Raw genomic sequence first — 19,930 nt, forward strand, 5'->3', positions numbered from 1 at the left:
CCAAAGAGAGATCTCTCTACGGCCCAGTACCTGTAGTCCTGCTATCATAGGGAAGGGCGGTGACTTCACCTGCTCTGGTACGCCGGCTCTTACACAGTGCCTGTCGGCCGTAAGCGTTACAGTATTATTTTTATGGTTATGTTCTTTATTAAACTAATATTATAATATTCATAATATAAATGTATTTAATGCATTTCAAAAGGATCTGAAGATTAAAATACACAGAGACGTTTAGGGTATTTTAGGGTTTTGTTTTATTCTTTTTTTAATTATCAGTATTACCCCTCTTTGAAATTTGTTCTCTCCCTTCCATTGAACAGTCGTTTTGATTGAGATATAGAACAATAACATGCCTTTTAGTCCTTCTCATCTGGTAATGATCAGCATAGCTAAACAGTGAAATAAATGTAAATGTGCCATTTACATATTTGAATGGAGAACAAAAGCACATTAATTTTGTGCTTAGTAAGTTACAGAATGTCTCAGTGGATGCTGTACTCACAGGGGAAACAAAACGTCTTACGTAAAGAAACATGTTCAGATCACTGGAGCTTAAGCATAAATTTAGTCTGAATTCCATTACCGTACAATTTGATTCCAGTTGTACCAGGGAGACATGAAATATTCATCAGTCAATCACCTACTAACCTCAAAGACAAAAAATTGAACAGTTTCTATCTTCTTGCCAATGTGACAGAGTGAAAACAAACATGCTGCACTTACTAATTTCTGAATCTCACTTATTGCAGTTTTTGTCACAGATCTGGTATATTGTTTCAGTTCCATGCATCTACATATTGCATGAGAATTTAGTGAAGGTAAGGTATTTTCATAGGCGTCCTCCAAAAACAGTTGTTACTTTGTAAAATATAATAGCATGTGTAGAGTAAATGTAGTAAAAATCCACAGTCGAGTAAATGCTGTAAACAATATGTCTAAGTAATCTAAGACTAGCAGAATTCAATGTATTTATAGATAGGTACATTGCATCTAGCTGAAAATATATACAGTAGTACATTTTCTTGAGAAATATACAGTACATTTTCAGTTAATTGTAAAGTTCTAATGAAAGGGAATAACCCTCCACCATCTCCAGCTAATTACAGTATATCCTGTATACAGGTAACAAACACTCCAAAAACATTTTGCACTCTTCCATCCACCCCATCACTGCATCAACAGAAGCTTCTTGACTCATTTCACCTATCTGGGGGCAGTGAGGGGGGTTAAATAGCCCTCTAGGATTTTCCCCTAAGTCAAGGGGAAAGAAAGCCAAATCTGTTTTTCGAAATACACACTAAACTCCTCAATATGGGCTTAATTCAAACTTCTGAAATTCACCAAGGACAAACATGCCTCCTCAGGGTATCAAACATTTCTGTAATTACAGCAATCTTGCACACTACAAAGGCCAAGATTAAAAACAAAAGATTTTTATAAGTGTGATTTAAGATTTCATTGTCAAAATTGTCATTTAAAAAGTGAGGACAGGAAAGCTCACATATGGTGACTTTTATGTCACAAATATTGACAATAATTATATAATTTTGGGGAATTGTGCTCAGTGCTTGTCAATGTGATTATTTCTGTTACAGCACGACCACCCCCTCTTGATCTCAGAGGCCTTTCCACAATCAGAGAATACCCAACCCATTTACCCCTTACAAGGACTATGACAGAGCCATGGTAAGTGTACAAAGTAAATACTGCACTTTTTAGCCACGAATTAACAATGTTATATACAGTACAGTAGCTGACACCTATTAACTGAGGTAATTTTGTGTTGAACAGTGACAATCAAACAGCGGGTCTCCAACTCTTGTTTTTCTCATTTACCACAAAGGAAGTCACCTGATGCCTTTTGACCTCACCGCTGAATATGTTTACTTGTACTCTAAGATGTCTGGATTATTAGTGCACTGATGTATCAAGAGAGAAAAGAAAAATAAAACTTGTGGTTAAAATTACATGGAATACGGAGCACAAAACTTTACCAAGTGAGAACAAATAGTCTCAGTTTTGTACCCGAAGAAACAGAAGTGTGGCTAAAATTTCATGGAAATAATATTAATCTGTGAAACAAAACACCAAATTCCAAAAAAGACAGAGAAGTTAAATTCTAACATTCTACATATACAGTATCAGTAATTAAAGATGATTTGTATTTTCTGAATTTAGAATGTCTGTTAACTTACAAAAGGTTAATGAATACATTTATAAAAATCCAGATTATGATTTCCTTCAGTATAGATCTGTTGAATACTTGTGAGTAAGATACAAAAGTTTAATTTCAGCTGCAAATAGATATTTGAGAATACAGTCACTTTTAATTTCTGCTCTTCAATAAACAGTAAGAAAGTCATGTAACAAAACAAAAGTCGCTGTGTGGTCAGCAACAGGTTAATTCATACTAGAAATAAATGTATTTTGCACATCAAATACACTGAATAGAATGCTTATCTCTCTGTGAAGGCCAAATTCAAAACATCAAAGTTTATTTTAATAGGATCTTCCAGCCAAAATGTACTCTTTGGCCCAAGCTGCATGAAATGAAAAATTTAATTCAGAAAACGTGTTTAATAAATTATGATTTTGTGCTTTCAACTATCACACTCTACTGTGTGTTTTATATCAGTAAGTTTCAACTGACCTCTTTTTAGTTATGTTTTTAAATATGTATTATTTCTGATCCTGGCTTTATAAAAGAAAAAAAAACAGTCATTATCTTATTCTTGCTTTTTGGTTTGGTTTTGAGTAATTTCAGCCTTGTGTCACCATCCTCTCTTGTTCTCTGGAATATACAGTAACCCTGAAACTGTCCTTTTTTCCCTCCCAGCAATCCAACACAATTTCTTCTACTGGAAGGAAGGCTTGGAGCTGGTGGCAATCTAGGAGAAGAGGAAGAGAACTGCATTTCAACGGTAAAGAGACTAGATGGCATGTCTAAATTTAACTTTAGGACTCCAGAAAACAAATCTTTAATAGTTATGCTTTTATATTTGTATCTGTAGCTGAATTTCCTCTTAAATAAATCTAATATCTCAAAAAAACTTTATAACAATTACAATTTCTTTAATTTTTTTTACAAGACCCTGCATTTTACACATTTTTTAAAGCTGTTTTTATTGTTAAATATTTTGATTCACAAAAACTGTGATTTGAATACACGGTCATGGAAAAGATACAGAAGAAAAAACAGAAATTAGTACACATGAACAAGTAATAGGTTTATTCCGTGCTGAAAAAAAGAAGAAAGAAAACACAACGTTTCGGCCGTGGAGCCTTCTTCTTGAAGAAGGCTCCACGGCCGAAACGTTGTTTTCTTTCTTCTTCTTTTTCAGCATGGAATAAACCTATTACTTGTTCCTTTGCAGCCTATGCATGCTGACGCAGCTACCCACCTGAACTAATTAGTACACGTTCTTTTCAGCTAACATTCTATGATAGAAAACTTCAGAACAAAATCCAGAACAAAACTAAACTCTTGATTGCTTAAAGGAGCAATTTAAGTTTTATCCATATTTGTTACCACCTTCGAACACAAAAACATAAACCGCTCTGCTGTGGAGGACCTCTAAGGATAATTTCATTGCTGTTACAAGTGAGAGACCAGTAGGTGGCAATCTTTCCCCTGGACCAGAATTTCCAGACTCGAAAGATCTGTCCTTTGGATGACAGATCTTGTCAGATCTTGTCAATTAGACCAAGATTCTGAATACATGGCCACTATAGTAAATATCCTATATGGCACTGATCCTAAGAGTAGGAACGTTCAACCTCATGTCCTAGCAAGATTCCACTTTGTCTTGTTCATTTGTTAAAGTAATTTTATCACTTTTCCACCTAATCTGCTGTGGGTGGTACTACTGGCACAAAAAAGTGGGAACTGCACTTTGTCACTCCTTTACTGTATGTTAAGTGTTTTGGGATCCATTGGGATGAAATGCACAAATACTGGGAATGATTATGTATTATAATATTACAAACTAGGCTATGATATCTTATCATATTTATGATATGGAAATAGTGTCATCATAATAAAGAGGAAAACACAGGCTTCTAAAGAAACAAATTTTCACGGGAGATATCATGCATCTCTTTTTGGATCCCAGGTTATTACCTTATTGAGGTGCAGCTCTAATTTGCCACTTAATAATATACAGTAACATCTCTACAACAACAGGTGGAAAACATGCAAAGGTGCTTATTTTTGGTCATTTGGCAATACAAATTTCTGTATCGACAAAAGAATATTTTACTTATAGGCATTCATCTAAAACAGTAATCTGATTCAGACAAACTGGCATAAGTCCTAGTTGGTGTTAACATGAGACAGGACCAATCCCAAGGTATCTTGATAAGAGGAAGGTCACACATTGTTAAGATGACTAAGCTGAGAGACTGGAATTGTATCATAAACTGTTAATCTGTTCCATTTTTCTGCTGTCGCTCATTTTCTGCTTTGAGTCTAATCAAATTGATTATCTGACATTTATAATAATAATAATAATAATTAATCAAATGCTTTATAGTATTGATATTATATTGATACAAATAGATGAAAAATCTAAAATTCTACAGAAGAGAGGATTTGCATAAGACATTCAGGTTTTATCCCTGTGCTATTCAGTTCAATTTCATTAGGCATTTTTGGCCATTACTGTATATTAAAGTGTTACCTGTTTTCAATCTTATTCTTTTTCACCTATGGGGATTCACATTTTTAAGAAACCTCAATCAGAAGATTAAGGGGTCTTGACAAACATTTCTATTAGACTACTGATTTACAGTCTGGGTATTAATCCAGATAAACGACTTGTACATTATGTTACTTTGTCAGTCTTATACATGTGCTGTTTTTGCTGCTAAAGGTGTTATACATACAGTAAGTGTTATGTTGTTTCCTCACATGCCAAAGATTTCTGTGACATGCCTTTTTTGTTGAATACCTCCTCATTAAGTAGAATTATACACAAGTGCAACATTCATTAATGTCAAAAAGCCAGGTAAAAATAATTTCCTCCAGCCATTATTAATGATTAAATATACTTTCAGTTACCTTCACTAGAAATAAGAACAGGATGTGCCTGTCAGTTATAGTAGGTGTAATGTCTCAGCAAGTTTTTTTAGGAAACTTTCCTTAGAGGAAATAAAATCCTACCTTAGGAAATGTTCTTCTATTGAGCAAAGTCCAAGTGAGTAAAGCCTGAAAAAACCAGAGCCATGTTTGAAGTAATACTTTAACAGTGCAGAAAAATGTAATTATTAATTTTTTTTTGTAATTACAGGATTCCAGACAGCTGGTCTTTCCTACCAATGAGAATGCAATTTTTCCCTTGCCAAGAAAATCAAACCTTGACTATCTTTCGTTGGACTTCAATTCAGCATCTCCTTCTCCTGTACAAAAGGTATATTACATAAAAAAGCAAAATATCTTTGAAATGGAATCTGTTGTGTATAAAACACCCACCTTGCAAATAGGTTTAACGTTATTGTACTCAGAAAGTTTTCTTCTGCTATTTTGGGGGAATATGAAACTGCTCTAATACAGGGTGGGACAGGAAGAAGGGATACATCTTGTAAGGGAATGCATACTTGTATTTCATATAATGTACATCACAAATGTATTTTATTATATATTTCTGGTAGATCTATTTATTTAGGAATAAGATTTTTTAAAAGGTCTTTTGTTTTGAAGGTTTTGCAGTCATTGTTAATATGATCAACACAGAATGCATTGTCACAAATGAGGAATATCTGGAACTGACCAAGCAGATAAATCAATAAGTAAAAAAACCAATAATAACCCCAAGCTTGTAAAGATTTCTGCCAAGAACATACTGTTTTTGAGGCACATGAATTCTTTTTGGAAAAAAGCAATAATTCAGGCACATTTGGTTAGACAAATATTTATTAACAGTGACAATACAAACACTACTACAACATAAACATACAGCACACATCTTATTCTATTTCCAAGTTTACTGACAAGGTGTCCCAGAGGTCTAATGTCCTAACCTAACTTCTAATGCCTATGAAGGCAAGAATAAGAGATAAGATGCCTTCTAAACTAAATAGAATACAGCCACAGAATAAATGGGAACCAATCTCCTTATTCAAATATGCAACCACTAAGCAGGAGAGGCCGTTTTAACTGAGGGATTCTTGACTCATGAAATCCAGTTCCCCAAAATCTATAGAACAGCAAGCACTCTTCTGTAGAAGATTCAAACACTTACAGTAGCTCCAATTGGGATTTTTTAAATGTTTTTGAACAAGGACCTCTTGCCTGGGACATGCTTTAAGTTCTGTCCTTCTCCTGTCTCCCCTCTTCTGTCTCTGTCTTCTATACAGATTGTCTTCTTCACTTCTACACTTTTGATACACTAAATCATTTACCCAGAATATAATTAACTAAGATAACCCAGAAGATTCTTTTAATCAGTGTGTCTCACACCAATTGCAACTAAGTAAAGATCCCTAGGATTGAAGCTCGTCTAGGAAGTGGAAATATTGACACTAGTTAGACCAACTGTGCGTAGATTCTTTGAGACACCTCCATTGCCACTTACCTCAACCTGTAACAGTATATTACTGTGATCTTCACTTGCTCTGCTATGTTAGAGAATTTAGTTAAGGAAGGTATTTTCAGGCTGGTACAAAGGTTATTTTTAAAGAAAAAGTCTGACAGAATCCTTTTGTAACTACTGTCAGTTCCACACAAAAGGGAAAAGAGCTATCAATTAGTTCCACCTTCAGAGACAAGGACTAGTTTATTAGAAAAGTTGCTTTTTTAAGCACTATGCAAAATTGCTTTAACTGTCTTTTTTAATTTAAACACAACTACAATTTTTGCTTTATAATTCTGAAAAACTTCATTCAGGTTTCACAAAAGAATGTTGACTCCTTATATAATTCTCATTGCTTTATGATCATATTTTAGTTCTGTAGAATTCTGTAAAAGCAGAATTACACAACACATTTCTTAAATCAAGCTCTTTTTACCCACATTACATGTACATATATCACCTCATAACAGAATGGGCCAAACATATTTGAAAACATAATTCTGTGTATGTTTTAGATAATTATTTGTTTTCCCCTACACAACCCAAAGTTGTCACTAAAACATGCTTATACATACACTGAATGCTGGTACAAACTATTTTAAAACTCAGAACTGAATTGACTCATGATGTACTGAAAACCATAGCTGTTAAATGCTTTCTTGAGTTATTAATAGAAAATGGCAGCTTCTATAAGAAATGCTATCACCTGGACTACCGCCAATGGCAGGTGCAGGTGATCACTGAAATCATAGTCTATTAGATAACCCATAGACTGGTCCAATCAATTTCAACAATAATCACACGGAAACTATGAGCTTCAGGTCAGGAAATTAACTCTCACATGGTCAAAGATTCCTTTATGGAGTAGGCAAAAGCTCTATTTGAAGGAAGAAATTGAATCAGCCTTGTGTTTGCTGGACTTCAAACAGGCATCGCAGCATCTACTCTTGTTATTAATTAACTAAGTCTCCTGGGTTCCTATTTCTTTTCTCATAATTGTGAAACAGTGCTGCTAGAATCCCAATTTTACTTTCCTGTTTTCCAAACCTGACCATCAGCAGTCAATGTTCTACACCCAGTAGTACACATTGTGGTGTTTCATGCTTTTCACTTAAATTTGAGAAGAAAGAAACCAATTTCCATGTACACTCCTGCTGTATCCAGGCAACTGCTCTTTAAGCAGAGGCAGGATTGTCTTTCTGACATTATCCTCAAGTGGCAGTTACGCAATCAACTGTACACAGAAGTTATTATACAGTGCCTTGCAATAGTAGCTGAACCCTTGCACAGTTTTAATATGTTCTTGCTTTAAAGTTTGCAGTCCTGCCACAATGCCACTATAATGTAGCAATTACTATTTTTTACATACACAACCTACTTCACACACTCACAGAAAAAAACATATAATAATAAATAAAATAAATAAATGGCTAAATAAAAACTGAAAAGTGGTAAAAGCAAATTTTACCTCTAGAATTTCAGTGTGGATTATAAAAATCAGCAAATGATTATATGAAAAATATTACGAATCTAATATGCATTGTATGCTTTAAACTAGTAAGTAAATAGGCAATTTTGTAAAGATTACCTTTGAGCTGTCCACATAGTATTGCTTGGTCAGTCATGGGACAGGCTCTCCAGTGAAAGCACAGTTTAATGTAGATTATTATTATTTGGCATGTTTCCTTCTGGACCAGATTTTCTAATCCAATGACCAAGTATGATGACCAAGGAGGGGGAGGTTCTGTAGAAGGTGTCATCCCTTTCATGAAATGTTAAACTGATGTCCTCAGTTTACTTGGTCATTAAAATCCCTTAGCACTGCTAATAAGAATAGGAGTGTTGACTCCAGCATCGCAAAACAATTGACTCTGGGCTCGCACAATCTGCCTAAAGTTCCTACCTGTTACGATGGGCTGTACTTGGCCCTTGTTTCATTGTCTTGTGGCCTGTCATTTGACATTTGTATATCGTTCCTTTTGTAGTGTCTATCGCTATGTTATTTTTATATTACATGTGTTGTTGTATTTTGTTGTGTGTTACCTGTTGTAGACCCACAATGTTGTATGTGTTGTATGTTGTGTATGTCTGTTCCACCATCTAGTGTCAGGGTAGAGGTTCACCTGTCCATCAAGAGGATAAGGACTGAGTGTTACAGTATATAACCTGGCCTAGGAGTTGTAGTAATTGTTGGTTGAGTTTTGTGCTGTTCTGCTGTTTTTCTGTATGCATTTTTTGGCTTGATTTCCCTTATGAAACCTGCACTTCAAAAAAAGTACTTTCTTTTTCTGATACTATGGCACTATACTATTTTTTTGACTTGGCTGACTGCTCATGCTGGATAGTAAGTCACATCCCCCCTTAGCTCAAATGTTAAAGCAATTTCTCACTTTTCTATAACGGTAATGGGAATGACACTACTCAGGCAGATGGATACATTGGATGGGTTCAAGAATATATAATCCCAAAAAATTGAATGTATATTTTGCTACTTAATAAATACCTTATTTTACTCTACGGTTCTCTGTTTTTATAGTCCTTCTGTTCTGTTTGCAGAAACCCTTGCTTGCTGATGAACACCGAGTGGACTATGTTCAAGTTGATGAGAAAAAGACACAGGCCCTGCAAAACACTAAAATGGAGTGGAAGGATGTAAGACAGTCCAAAGTTTAAAATTTTGCTTTGAAATCCTGCAAAGGGTACCAGAAGTAGAAGAAGAAGAACAGGCAAAGAAAACCCATGAAAGAGTTTGTTTTCTTTATTTCTGGAAAAGATAAACCACAACCTGTTGTTTCACACCACTATTTGACCTCTGCTGAAATATCAGTGCTGTACCTTTAACAATCAGCAAAAACAGACAGTTAATACTTTTTAATGATTGTCATATGTTTTCCTTGTAAATTATACATACGTAATCACGTCTTAATTTATTCAGAATATTGTTACAGCAGCATTAATGTACAATGTTAGTGGTGATATCAAAAAGCACACTGATTCTGAATAGGAACAAGAATGTTTTTTTTCATGTTCATATTATATTATTTGAGATTAAAATACACTAAAATGAAAAACCGCCAAAAACCGTGGTAGCATAATCAAAGGATATTTTTGCCGCCATTACTAGCACTTTGAAATAAACTCGCATTAATTTACCCAGAAATCCACAATGAACTACCCCAAGTAAAAGCTACTAAATGTTTTCGTTTTATAAAATAGATTTTTGTAAAAAGAAAAACACAAAAATATTCCAGGGCTCAAGTTCAGTGTACCATAAGATTTCTAATACAAGGAACATGGCCATACTATTCAGGGTAACAGCATGTTCTAGAAAATTAGTTTGTCATTTGTTGCAAGTTGCTTAAATTGAAATGCAATTTACTTCATAATGAAGTTTATACTTTGTTTTTATTATTGTTATTGTTCATTTTTATTACTTGAAGTGAACAGAAATATCTGCCAAAAAACATGGCATAGCTGTCATATATTTTTTTAGCTACTTTTAACTCTGCTGAATTGATTCCATAAAGGGCATTACTATGGCTGAGAAGCATCCAAAAATTAAAAAGATTAAATGAATATGCTTTAACAGTCTTTAAATAAACCTTTTCATTTCAGATTGTCATACTGTGAAGGGGAAAATAAACATGTTTCATGTAAATTACGGATATAAAAATGAATACAGCAGTTAAAACTACAGTATGGTTCCTTAGCTAGGACAGAGGAACAAAAGGTGTTAAGGTTTCAGTTTGTTAAACTAATGTGTAAAAGTCAAAAGGTAGCCCGCTGTCACATGCTGTAATTTTTCTCTCCTTTACTGTTCTGTAAATGTACAATATGTGTTGCAAAGCTCTCCAAATCGAGAGATCAAAGCATGCATCCACTCCAAGTTTGTGGCCTGGCTGAAGCTCAGTCTCACCCAATGGGACAAGGATAAACTGTAGACCCATCCTACTTGGAATAAGCCACTGGCTCAGGCTTAAAAATGAATGGCAAAAAGCTTAGACAAAAATAATAGCTGAAAAATAAACCTTTTATCTTAACGAGCTTATAGACGCAAGCAGAATCCACTGTATGCACAACACACAGATAACTGTATTTGGCATTGATTTTTTTTCTGTATGGATTAAAGCATGCATAATCTACAGCACATTTGTAAAATCAAAGTACGTAGGTGCATGTTTTCAGTGGCATTTTTGATTTGCTTTTCATGAATTCAGGTACAATTTAAATCACTATGAGGACTAGCTTCATGAAAACGCACTGCATTAACACTGTTAAATACTGTACATTATTTAACATTTAAAAAGACGGGGGAATTCTTAAAAAATAACTTTTTGTACTTTGCAGTTATATGTACAGAAGAAAAAATATGCTTTGCTACCGAATTAAGATATTTTTATTTATGAAAAATAAAATAGCTTTCGTTTTTGTTATCTTATGGGCAAACATATTCCAAAAATTCAAATGCCAACAAATAATAATATTCTAAGAAGACGCACTTACAGATGCACCGGTCAGAAAAAAAAATGTATTTAATAGTGATAATACTAAGAAAAAGGGAAACTATGAATTCAGTACTGCAGCTACAATATCAATGCTATCTCACAGCATTCAGAACCTTGGGAAGTGTTGAATGAAAAAAAAGAATTAAATGCTGTACCAGAAGAAAACCTACTGTATGTACCAAAAAAGAACATATTTTAGTTAACTACCAAAAAAAGACAAGACATTTGATTGAAATGATCTTACGGCACTCTAAGTAAATGCACAAAGACTGAAAATTCTAAACAACAATATTATTAAATAAAGGCATAGTGATACTGTATATTGTTTCTAGAATATTGTATTTAATCTTCTATAGTTATTCTGTTGAAGGCTTTCAAGTTGGTACTATAGTATCTAGTAGTTTTCAAAGATGTACAATTTACATGACAAAATGGTCAATGTTGAAGATCAAATCTTTTTTCTCAGATTTGCTTTAATTCAGATTCAGAAATGAACATTTTACAGTGTTCTCCGCATATGCACAAACACACTGATACTTAGAATAATTACGCTTACATACACTATATACAATATTTTACATTAAATTTAATGTATGCATTATCTTGCCAATAGTAGATTTGGTTAATGCCAATGTACAGTAAAGGACACATGAAGCAAGACTCCAGATAGCATTTACACTCTTTTTGTTACCTTTGCACACTCTGTAAGTCTCTGTCTATATAGTTTTTACAATGACTGGACCCTTACGATAGTGGACACAGTAAATATGTTTTCTCTCGGTTCTACCATGACTACACTATGCAGTTTCTTTGCCTTGCCAGGGAATCTTCTGGTTTATATCTTGCCTTATTATACCTATTTGTGCTTTGCCATGATATCACTGTGCTTATTACACCCTACTCTGCTTTTACCATGGTTTACCAGAGTAAACTTATAAAAGGGAGGTTAAGAAGGTTTAATCATTAATTTTTAAGTTTCCCAGATGGATGGCTTTTGAATGTAATTGAGTGGACTTGAAGCTAGTACAGTATGAAGGATCATTCTTCTGGTTTATGAAGTTGCAGTTACCTGATACGTTGTCAAGAATAATCATAACATTTGTTGTTTGTTGTTAAAATAATTATTTTAAATTCCTTAAACAGTTTTACTCTAGGTGTGATGTTTGAGCACTGCCACTATAACAAACATCTTGTTTGTCTTAATAAAATATTATTTTTCTGCTTTTCTGAGAAAATACATTGCTGTGAAAAATGTAAAGGTGTAACCTTTTAGGTTTGTACAGCTTAAAGGTTTTGTGTACATACAGTACCTATGTACAATCACTGGAGACTTGTGCAACAATGATTGATTAAAAGCATTTTTGAACGATTTGCTGCAAATTAACTGTTTCTTATTTCCTTTTGTTTTGAGTTATGTGTCAATTTATAATTTTAAAATTGGGAGAATAAACATGAAATTATCTTTAGTATCACAACAAGCAATCTCTTCCCATTACTACCATCACTGAACCACAATTTTATGGTAGTAAAAGTTTATGAAAGTTTATCTTTTCTCAGTGTTAAAAAAATGAAATGTCTAGCATTTATATAAGCAAATAAGTAACAGGTAAATACTAGTAATTACCGCAGTCATTAAGTATCACACATACAATCATCAGGTATCATTTATACATTTAATTTTGAGCAAATGACTCCATCGTTCTTTAGGTAAACAGAGGCTGAATGAAGGTTCTGGCTTGAAAAATTTCATGTTGCCTTGATTTGAGAAGTTCAGTCCTTTCCTGGAATTCCAAAATAATTATCTATTTCCATGCAAAATACTGTACACCTGTCATAAGAATGACAATCCCTCACATTGTTACTCTTTCTCAACTCAGTTATGGTATGCAGAGAAGAATTATATATAATATAACATACAGTATATAAAAAGATAGTGTGTTTCTTTGTAAAGACAATGTGTTCATTACAGAATATAATTTAAAAAAAAAGTTCAATAACCTAACTAATCACAACATTATGCACTAAACTTTTTTTTGAAGAGCATAGTATTAAGTGCAGTTTCCATTAGCTTGTCTTGTCTTTTTGTACTTATATTGTCAAAATATGTTATTCCAGAATGGCTCACCTGTTGAATAAATGCTATGTGGAATTCAAGGTCAGATCCAGCTAACAAATGAAGTTGAAACTTTGTAGAGAAATGTAATGGCACGTTGAATTCTCCAAGACCTGATGTCACTTACCCTGACAGTGGAGTTCTTTACATGGTTGGAGCCGTTATGTAACATTATCACTACGTTGCTGCAAAGTTTACTTGACATCTTGGGATTTGGTAACATGCTGACATCTTGATAATGTGTATTGTATCCAGCATCCCCAAGTAATATCTTCCTAAAGCTTGAAGACAACATTTCTTGCATTTTTTGTAATGTGGCCCCAATGTTACAGTACATCTGTAGGTATGTGACTTCCTGATCGATTCAGAATTCCTACCCACTATAGGAATTTGAAGGATATTATTGCTAATACATTGACATTAATTCTCAAAGTTTATTCTCCTTTCTCAGGACAGAAGACTCTGGAGAAATACTTTTTTAACCAAGACCTGGACTTTTTAAGGGAATTCGTTTTCACTCTTTCTTGATAATGAAGTGTTAAGCTGTTTAAACTTTAATGAAGCTGACTCAGATGGGTAGGATTACATAACAGTGACGTGCAATAGAAAAAAACATTATTTCACTGCCCTGCAGTCTAAAAAGGTGTATATTATTTTTATTTTAATAATTAATATTAATTTTCCCCTCTCTCGCCTCAACACATTCTAAGAAACCCCCCCAGATTGAATTTAGTTTTTTCTTCTTTCATTTTTACTTTTACTCAGCATGAACCTAACCTCTACCTTTTCCTTTGCAGCTTGTACACTAATGCAGAGCCCCAATCTAACCCCTTCTTAAATTCTTTAATGTTAACAAGTCAGGAGTTTTGACATAGCAGATAAACAGTAATGAGTTGATAAACAGTACAATAAACAAGAAACAAATTGATCACTGTTTATAACAATTAATGATGCCTTCACAATATTTAGCTAGGACATTAAAATTAAATTTTCACCAATGAATTTCTTACGAAAGTGTTTCATTTTCATTATAATAAGCCTTGAAGCTGTTAATAACATATACATACCTGTAGGTAATAACAATGTTTTATGAATGTAAAAGAAACATGCTTTTTTGGTGCTGTCTTGATGGTGTCACATGCCAAATATTGGAGTATGAAGAAGCAGATTTCAGCTTGTGATTAAGGTAATATAATATACACAACTAGACCCTGACACAACAAATTACTCTATAGTGACTTCCTTAAGAAAAATATATACAGTTTCTGATTCAGGTTAGTGTTTTGCCATAACTTTTAAAATAGATACCATTATCATTTCACTCATTATATTATAGCTATATTTATGTTTTGTAAACTGGGGGGATTTCTTAATATATTAAAAGAAAACTAAAGCTCATGAAATTTTACAATCTGTGGAATCAATAATTTTGAAATGCATCATTTTCTTTTACATATCAGAATGCAGTTAGCTTGGATTCAACCTTTAAAAACTTATTTCACTTCACAGGTTTTGGTAGGAATATCAGATGTTCCTGTAATAATGATCTTATTGCTCTGATTTTTCCAAAAATAAGAAAAGGGAAGCCTGAAGTCCATTGTAGTGTGGTTTACAAAGAAAACATTAATCAATCTGATATTTTAATGCTGCTTAATATTGTTTTCTGATGAAAAATCATAATTTTATTTTAAATATGTACTCCTTTATGTGGTAAAAGGCAAGCTATGCAATGTATATAAATTGTATGCTAAAGTAAATGCTCCTTAATGTTTTCACTTAAGGTATATGCAGTACATAACCATTCTCTATTTTTACCTAGTTTGCTTTGCATTAAACAATTGTATCTCAGCTCTGCAAAGCAGATGTTTACAATAAAATGGCCATTAATCCAAAGCCCACCTAAAATAAATCCTAATTTTAAAATTAGTTTCAAAATACAGTTGTTAGAAGTTAAGGAGTTTAAGCAGACAATTCATGATGCAGTAAGCCGCTTACCAGGGTCAGTTAAGACCTACAAAGTAAACAAGTGCCCAAAATAGTTAACTTCATGACTTTATTAAATAGAAAACACAAAATACATAGTATGTAGTTAGCATATCTTTGGTTGCCAGAGAAATGTTAGTTCTTGCTTTTCCACTGCCTAATTCTTGTTTTCCAGGTGCAACAAAATATGTTTCTGCTTCATTGTATAATTATCACAGCTGGTATGTCTTTCAAAGAATTTAACTGTTTACTGTCTCTAAACATTTTGGCAGATGCACCGTATTTTAAGATATTTACTTCACACAAAACACACAGAACCTCCTCTTCACTTTTTGTGTGGAATGAGCCAGGGAGCAGCTTCAAGAGATATAAAGGGGTGGAAAGATGTAAAGGGGTGCTTAGGAGGTGACCTATTTATAAGTTGGAGAACAGAACAGGCAAAATCAGAATTTGACCTCTGCAGCAGAGATCGGTTTATGGTATTCATACAAAAACTGATCCACTGAAGAGGACAGCAAGCTCAAATTGTGCTTATGCTCTGGTAATGTGAGACATCCCTGTACATGGAAAAGGCTAGGTAAGAATTCCAATAAAGTAATTTCATAAGCCTAGACCACTGGAGCCACAGGTGGAAAATCTGGGGGGGGTACTGCAAGGACTGTGATGGAAGAGCTCAGACCCAGTGCAGACCAAAGCTGTGCCCTCACACCCACATAGGGAGCGGAGTGAGGGTCAATGGGGGCTTGGGGGCTCTTATGTGGACAGCTGAAACATGGGGGCCAAGGGAGGGGTAGAGAACAACACAGAGAGGAGAAGGGAGAAAGCAAGCCAAGAAGAGGTTGTAGAGAAGAGAAGAGAGGAGTGAGAAGGGATAGAGTTGGAGAGGGTAACAGGGAGAAGTCCAAGAAATGGGGTTATGCTGGAGTACTGGGGAGGGATGATTTTAGGAAAGGGGGCTGGAAGAGAAGAGTAGGCTGGATGTCTATTGGAGCCAGCTGGTAGTTTTCCCTAAAGCATGGAGAGGTACAGGTCAAAGAGATAGAGTTGGAGGAAGAAAAGGTGACTTCTTGCTCCTGCAGTGTCTTCTGCAAACAAGCCATAACCCCTTCACTGACATCTAGTGACTGGAATTTTGAAAAAGGGTGTTGGGATTGAGAGATATGGCAAGGATAGGAATGGGCCGAAAAAATGCTGGAGTTGGTGTAAGAGAACTTTGACTGATGTGGATCTCTCTAAGGGAGATGGGAACAAAAGCTGGACTGTGTTAGTCTCAGGGAAGAAGAACGGTGGTCGGATCCAGCCAGGCCTGGATGAAGGGGTGGGAGTCAGGTGATTGTGCTGACTGCTGCAGAGTGGTAAGGGAGAGAGGAAATGATGATGGATGAGTGTTGTAGATGGAGAGACTCAACGAGCAGTCAAGTTTGCAGAAGAACCGTCATCTGGGTTTGAACGAAGAGCTACTGTATGTTGCTGTAGTAGTCAACAATAAATGGAGAAATCGAAAGGCGTGGTGAGAGGTGGCTGCAAATTCTATCGGAGTAAGATGTGTGAGAAAGATGCACAAAAGAGTTCTTAGTAGATTAGATATTTTTGCGTAGGAGAGCAAAAGTGGGCGAGATTAGAATTCGACCTTCTCCTGAACTTCTGTTTAAAAACTCCTTTTAGGGAAACATTAATTAATAGCCTGAAATACATACATGTCATTGAGTATACTAACTAATTTGAAGTTAAGGAATGTCACTATCTCTCCGCGAGATTTTATTGTATACTGTTTTTTGCTAAATTAAAATGCCAAGCAGTTGTTCTATTAAAATTTCAACTGCATGCCACTGAAATAAATAAATATGGCCTGTACTTTGTCATAATGTTATATAATGAGTGACACTTTTAAAGTAAATTTACATGTTGAATTTTAAAAGAAACTTCATGCAGTATTTATAAATGCAAAAACTAAAGTAATGGAAGTTAAGGCCCAATTTCATGTAATGATTCTTAGCTAGGGGATTGGAAACTACTGCAGAATTCTTTCCGATAAAAGAAATTAATTTTAACATATTGATTGCACTTATAGTACTGTACTTATATAAGTACAGTCGTTTATTACTATGCATTCTTATAGTAACACTACAGTATTTTGTATAGTTAGCAGCATGTTAAACTGCTATCTTATGGATGCCAGTAGAAGATAATGTGAGACAAAAAGAATCTTGTCTGTTCTTGCTATCAATGTGAATAGAGCAGAACACACATTGGTATGCTGAACATGGGCAAGGGCTTTCTGGAAATGGATTTATTTTATTCTCCTTTGTTGTTGTCTTTTTTCCATACTGAGACTTGATGATTGTGAGTCATCAAAGCCTGAGCAGATTTAGTTCTCCTGTTTCTGGCAAGTACTTGAAAGAGAAATACACCCACGCCTCCAAGCTAAGGCAGCTGCAGTCACTCACAAGGCTTTTGTTTCTATTTAAAAATTCCACCGTGATGGACTCCTCAGCCTCTCACCTAGGGAAGACTACTGTTGTGAATCCTGGTTGATACTGGCACAGGACCACAGGGAGAAGCTGAGTTGAGCTTTTCCACTTTGCTAGATCAGGTGTCATTCATGTCCATTTGCACCACTGTGTTTTAAATAAATGGATGAGTGGGAGTAAGCCATCTCTACCCCCTTCTCACTTGTATATCCCTTTGAGTTGCTTCAGAACATGCTGTATAATTCAAGTGCTGAGAAAGATGAAGAATGAGAAGAATGTTGACAGGACAGAAGAGACATACCATATATGAGGGAGAGACATCCCTTCAGTAGAGTTTTCAACACTACTTTGCTTTCCCACCACACTTTCAGGCAGTGAATCTTGAGAAGAATTTTAGAAAGATAGTTTTTCAAAGAAGAATGTTGAAGGGTGGCAGATCTTGATCAGCCATCTTGACAACAAGAGCAATGGGAATATACAGAATACAGATAACAGGAATGAAGAAAAATAAAAAAAGAAAGACAAGAGTTACACATACTGTATAGGACAGAATAAAAATAGGGATACTACTATGCTAATCTATATAATGCTAATCTGTAGAACTATTATTGTACAGTATGTGGCAAGTGACAATTGGCAAGTGTTTTGGCATGCTGTCTTTTCTTACCTGTGCTCTTTTTGTCTTTCTGTTCCTTACCATACTATTATAAGAGATGAGATTCTAGATAAACTGATTATATTCATAAAGACTGTTGCCCACCATGATGATTGTTTTAGGATGGTGAGAGGGCCTTAAAAAGGGGAACAGACACAGAGCAAGCCAAGGGATACTTTTGTACAGCTTGTACAGTATCTTGTACTCTTCCTAGGATAAACTGCTTTTGCTTCAATTGTAATATCACTGGGATCCAAAATGAAGAGAAACTTTTGTTATCTGGTTTGGGCTTTATTGTGGTAAGTCTATGTCAATGTTAAAATGTATTTTGTGCTCACTCGCTGCTCTTTATGTAATGCAAATCTGTCTTCCTTTCAGATTTGGGCTGACCAGTGTGTGTTTATTATTTCAGTGGTTTATAAAGTATTATAACTTAAGTGAACTGTTGCCAATATCACTGTCATTGACACCATGATTGCTCACTCAACTGAAGAATCCCAGAATTGAAGATGACAAACTATAGAATTGAGAGGTCTTTGTCCTCTATAATACCAAGTGGTAATACCCTTGCATCATGTGCTCAGAAATGAAACTGAATTTTCTGTCTTACTATACCAAGTGCTGTTGTAAATTAAAATTAAAAGATACTGAGTAAATTATTAAATGTGGGCAAAATATCAGGCTGCCGAATCAGTTTCATTTGAAAGTACAGATAACTGCCTCAATTTCTGAGTCTCCCATTTTTTTAATTCTGATTTAATGATAAAGGATTTTGCTAAAGAAAAATTGAATAAATTATTTTTTACCCATACATCGTGGCCAATGAATAATTGAGCAGTCTTGGACTCATTAGCACAGTCACACCCATCCTTTCATATCCTAACCACTTGATTCAATTCAGGGTCTCGGGGTCAAGCAATGGCAAGCAATGGGTGGAAGGATGGGTACACCAGTGACAGATTGTCAGTCCATCACGGGGACTGACACTGTGTCCACACAGATACAAACAACAAGAGCAGTTTTTCCATAAGCCAGTTAACCTACTAGTATGTCTTTGGACTATGGCTGGAAACCAAAGCACCTGGAGGAAACATGGGGAGAACATTAAAAGTCCATGCAAAGAGCATACCTGTTAAACTATGACAGATGATCAGGAAAAATCTTCACCTGGAACTGTCAGCACGGTGCTGTATACAGTACATTCTGTGCGCAAGTTTAAAATGGAATAGCCAGTGTGCTAAACTTTCGTAAAAGAGAAAAAGAAAATATTGTTTCTGCTTGTATCTCTATTTGAACCATCCAGTTTGTCTCTCTCTCCATACAACATTGAGAAAGGACTGATCTGAGCTGTGAAAAAAAAGTTATGTAGAATTAAACGTGATTTCACTCATTGCAATGTATAACATAAGCCACTGGAAAAGGGACAAAACACTATTCAATGGCATCACATACTATAGTTATAAAGTGCAGAGAAGAGTGTAAGGTTTATAAGAAAACTTCAGAAGCAGGTAAGATTCTCTTAGATCCTGGAATGTGCATAAGCTACTGCTACTGTACCATAAATGTTGCCAAGAGTATGAACAATTGTTTTGAACTCAGTAGGGTAAATAAAGGCCAAAAAACAGGCAATAAAA

The 19,930-nt window shown here is 34.8% G+C and overlaps 1 protein-coding gene across 1 annotated transcript in view; it reads left to right on the forward strand.

Annotated features, from left to right (window-relative positions):
* Positions 1-12,443, forward strand: part of gab3 (GRB2 associated binding protein 3) — a 45,733-nt gene extending 33,290 nt beyond the window's left edge. The window contains exons 7-10 of the mRNA XM_088596745.1: positions 1,596-1,686; positions 2,837-2,921; positions 5,289-5,408; positions 9,126-12,443. Coding sequence (XP_088452871.1) covers positions 1,596-1,686; positions 2,837-2,921; positions 5,289-5,408; positions 9,126-9,242 — 413 coding nt within the window. The 3' untranslated portion in view covers positions 9,243-12,443. The remainder of the gene's footprint in view (positions 1-1,595; positions 1,687-2,836; positions 2,922-5,288; positions 5,409-9,125) is intronic.
* Positions 12,444-19,930: the final 7,487 nt, after the last annotated feature.

Source organism: Lepisosteus platostomus, chromosome 10 (assembly GCF_059453375.1).
Source record: "Lepisosteus platostomus isolate fLepPlt1 chromosome 10, fLepPlt1.hap1, whole genome shotgun sequence".
NCBI lineage: Eukaryota > Metazoa > Chordata > Actinopteri > Semionotiformes > Lepisosteidae > Lepisosteus > Lepisosteus platostomus.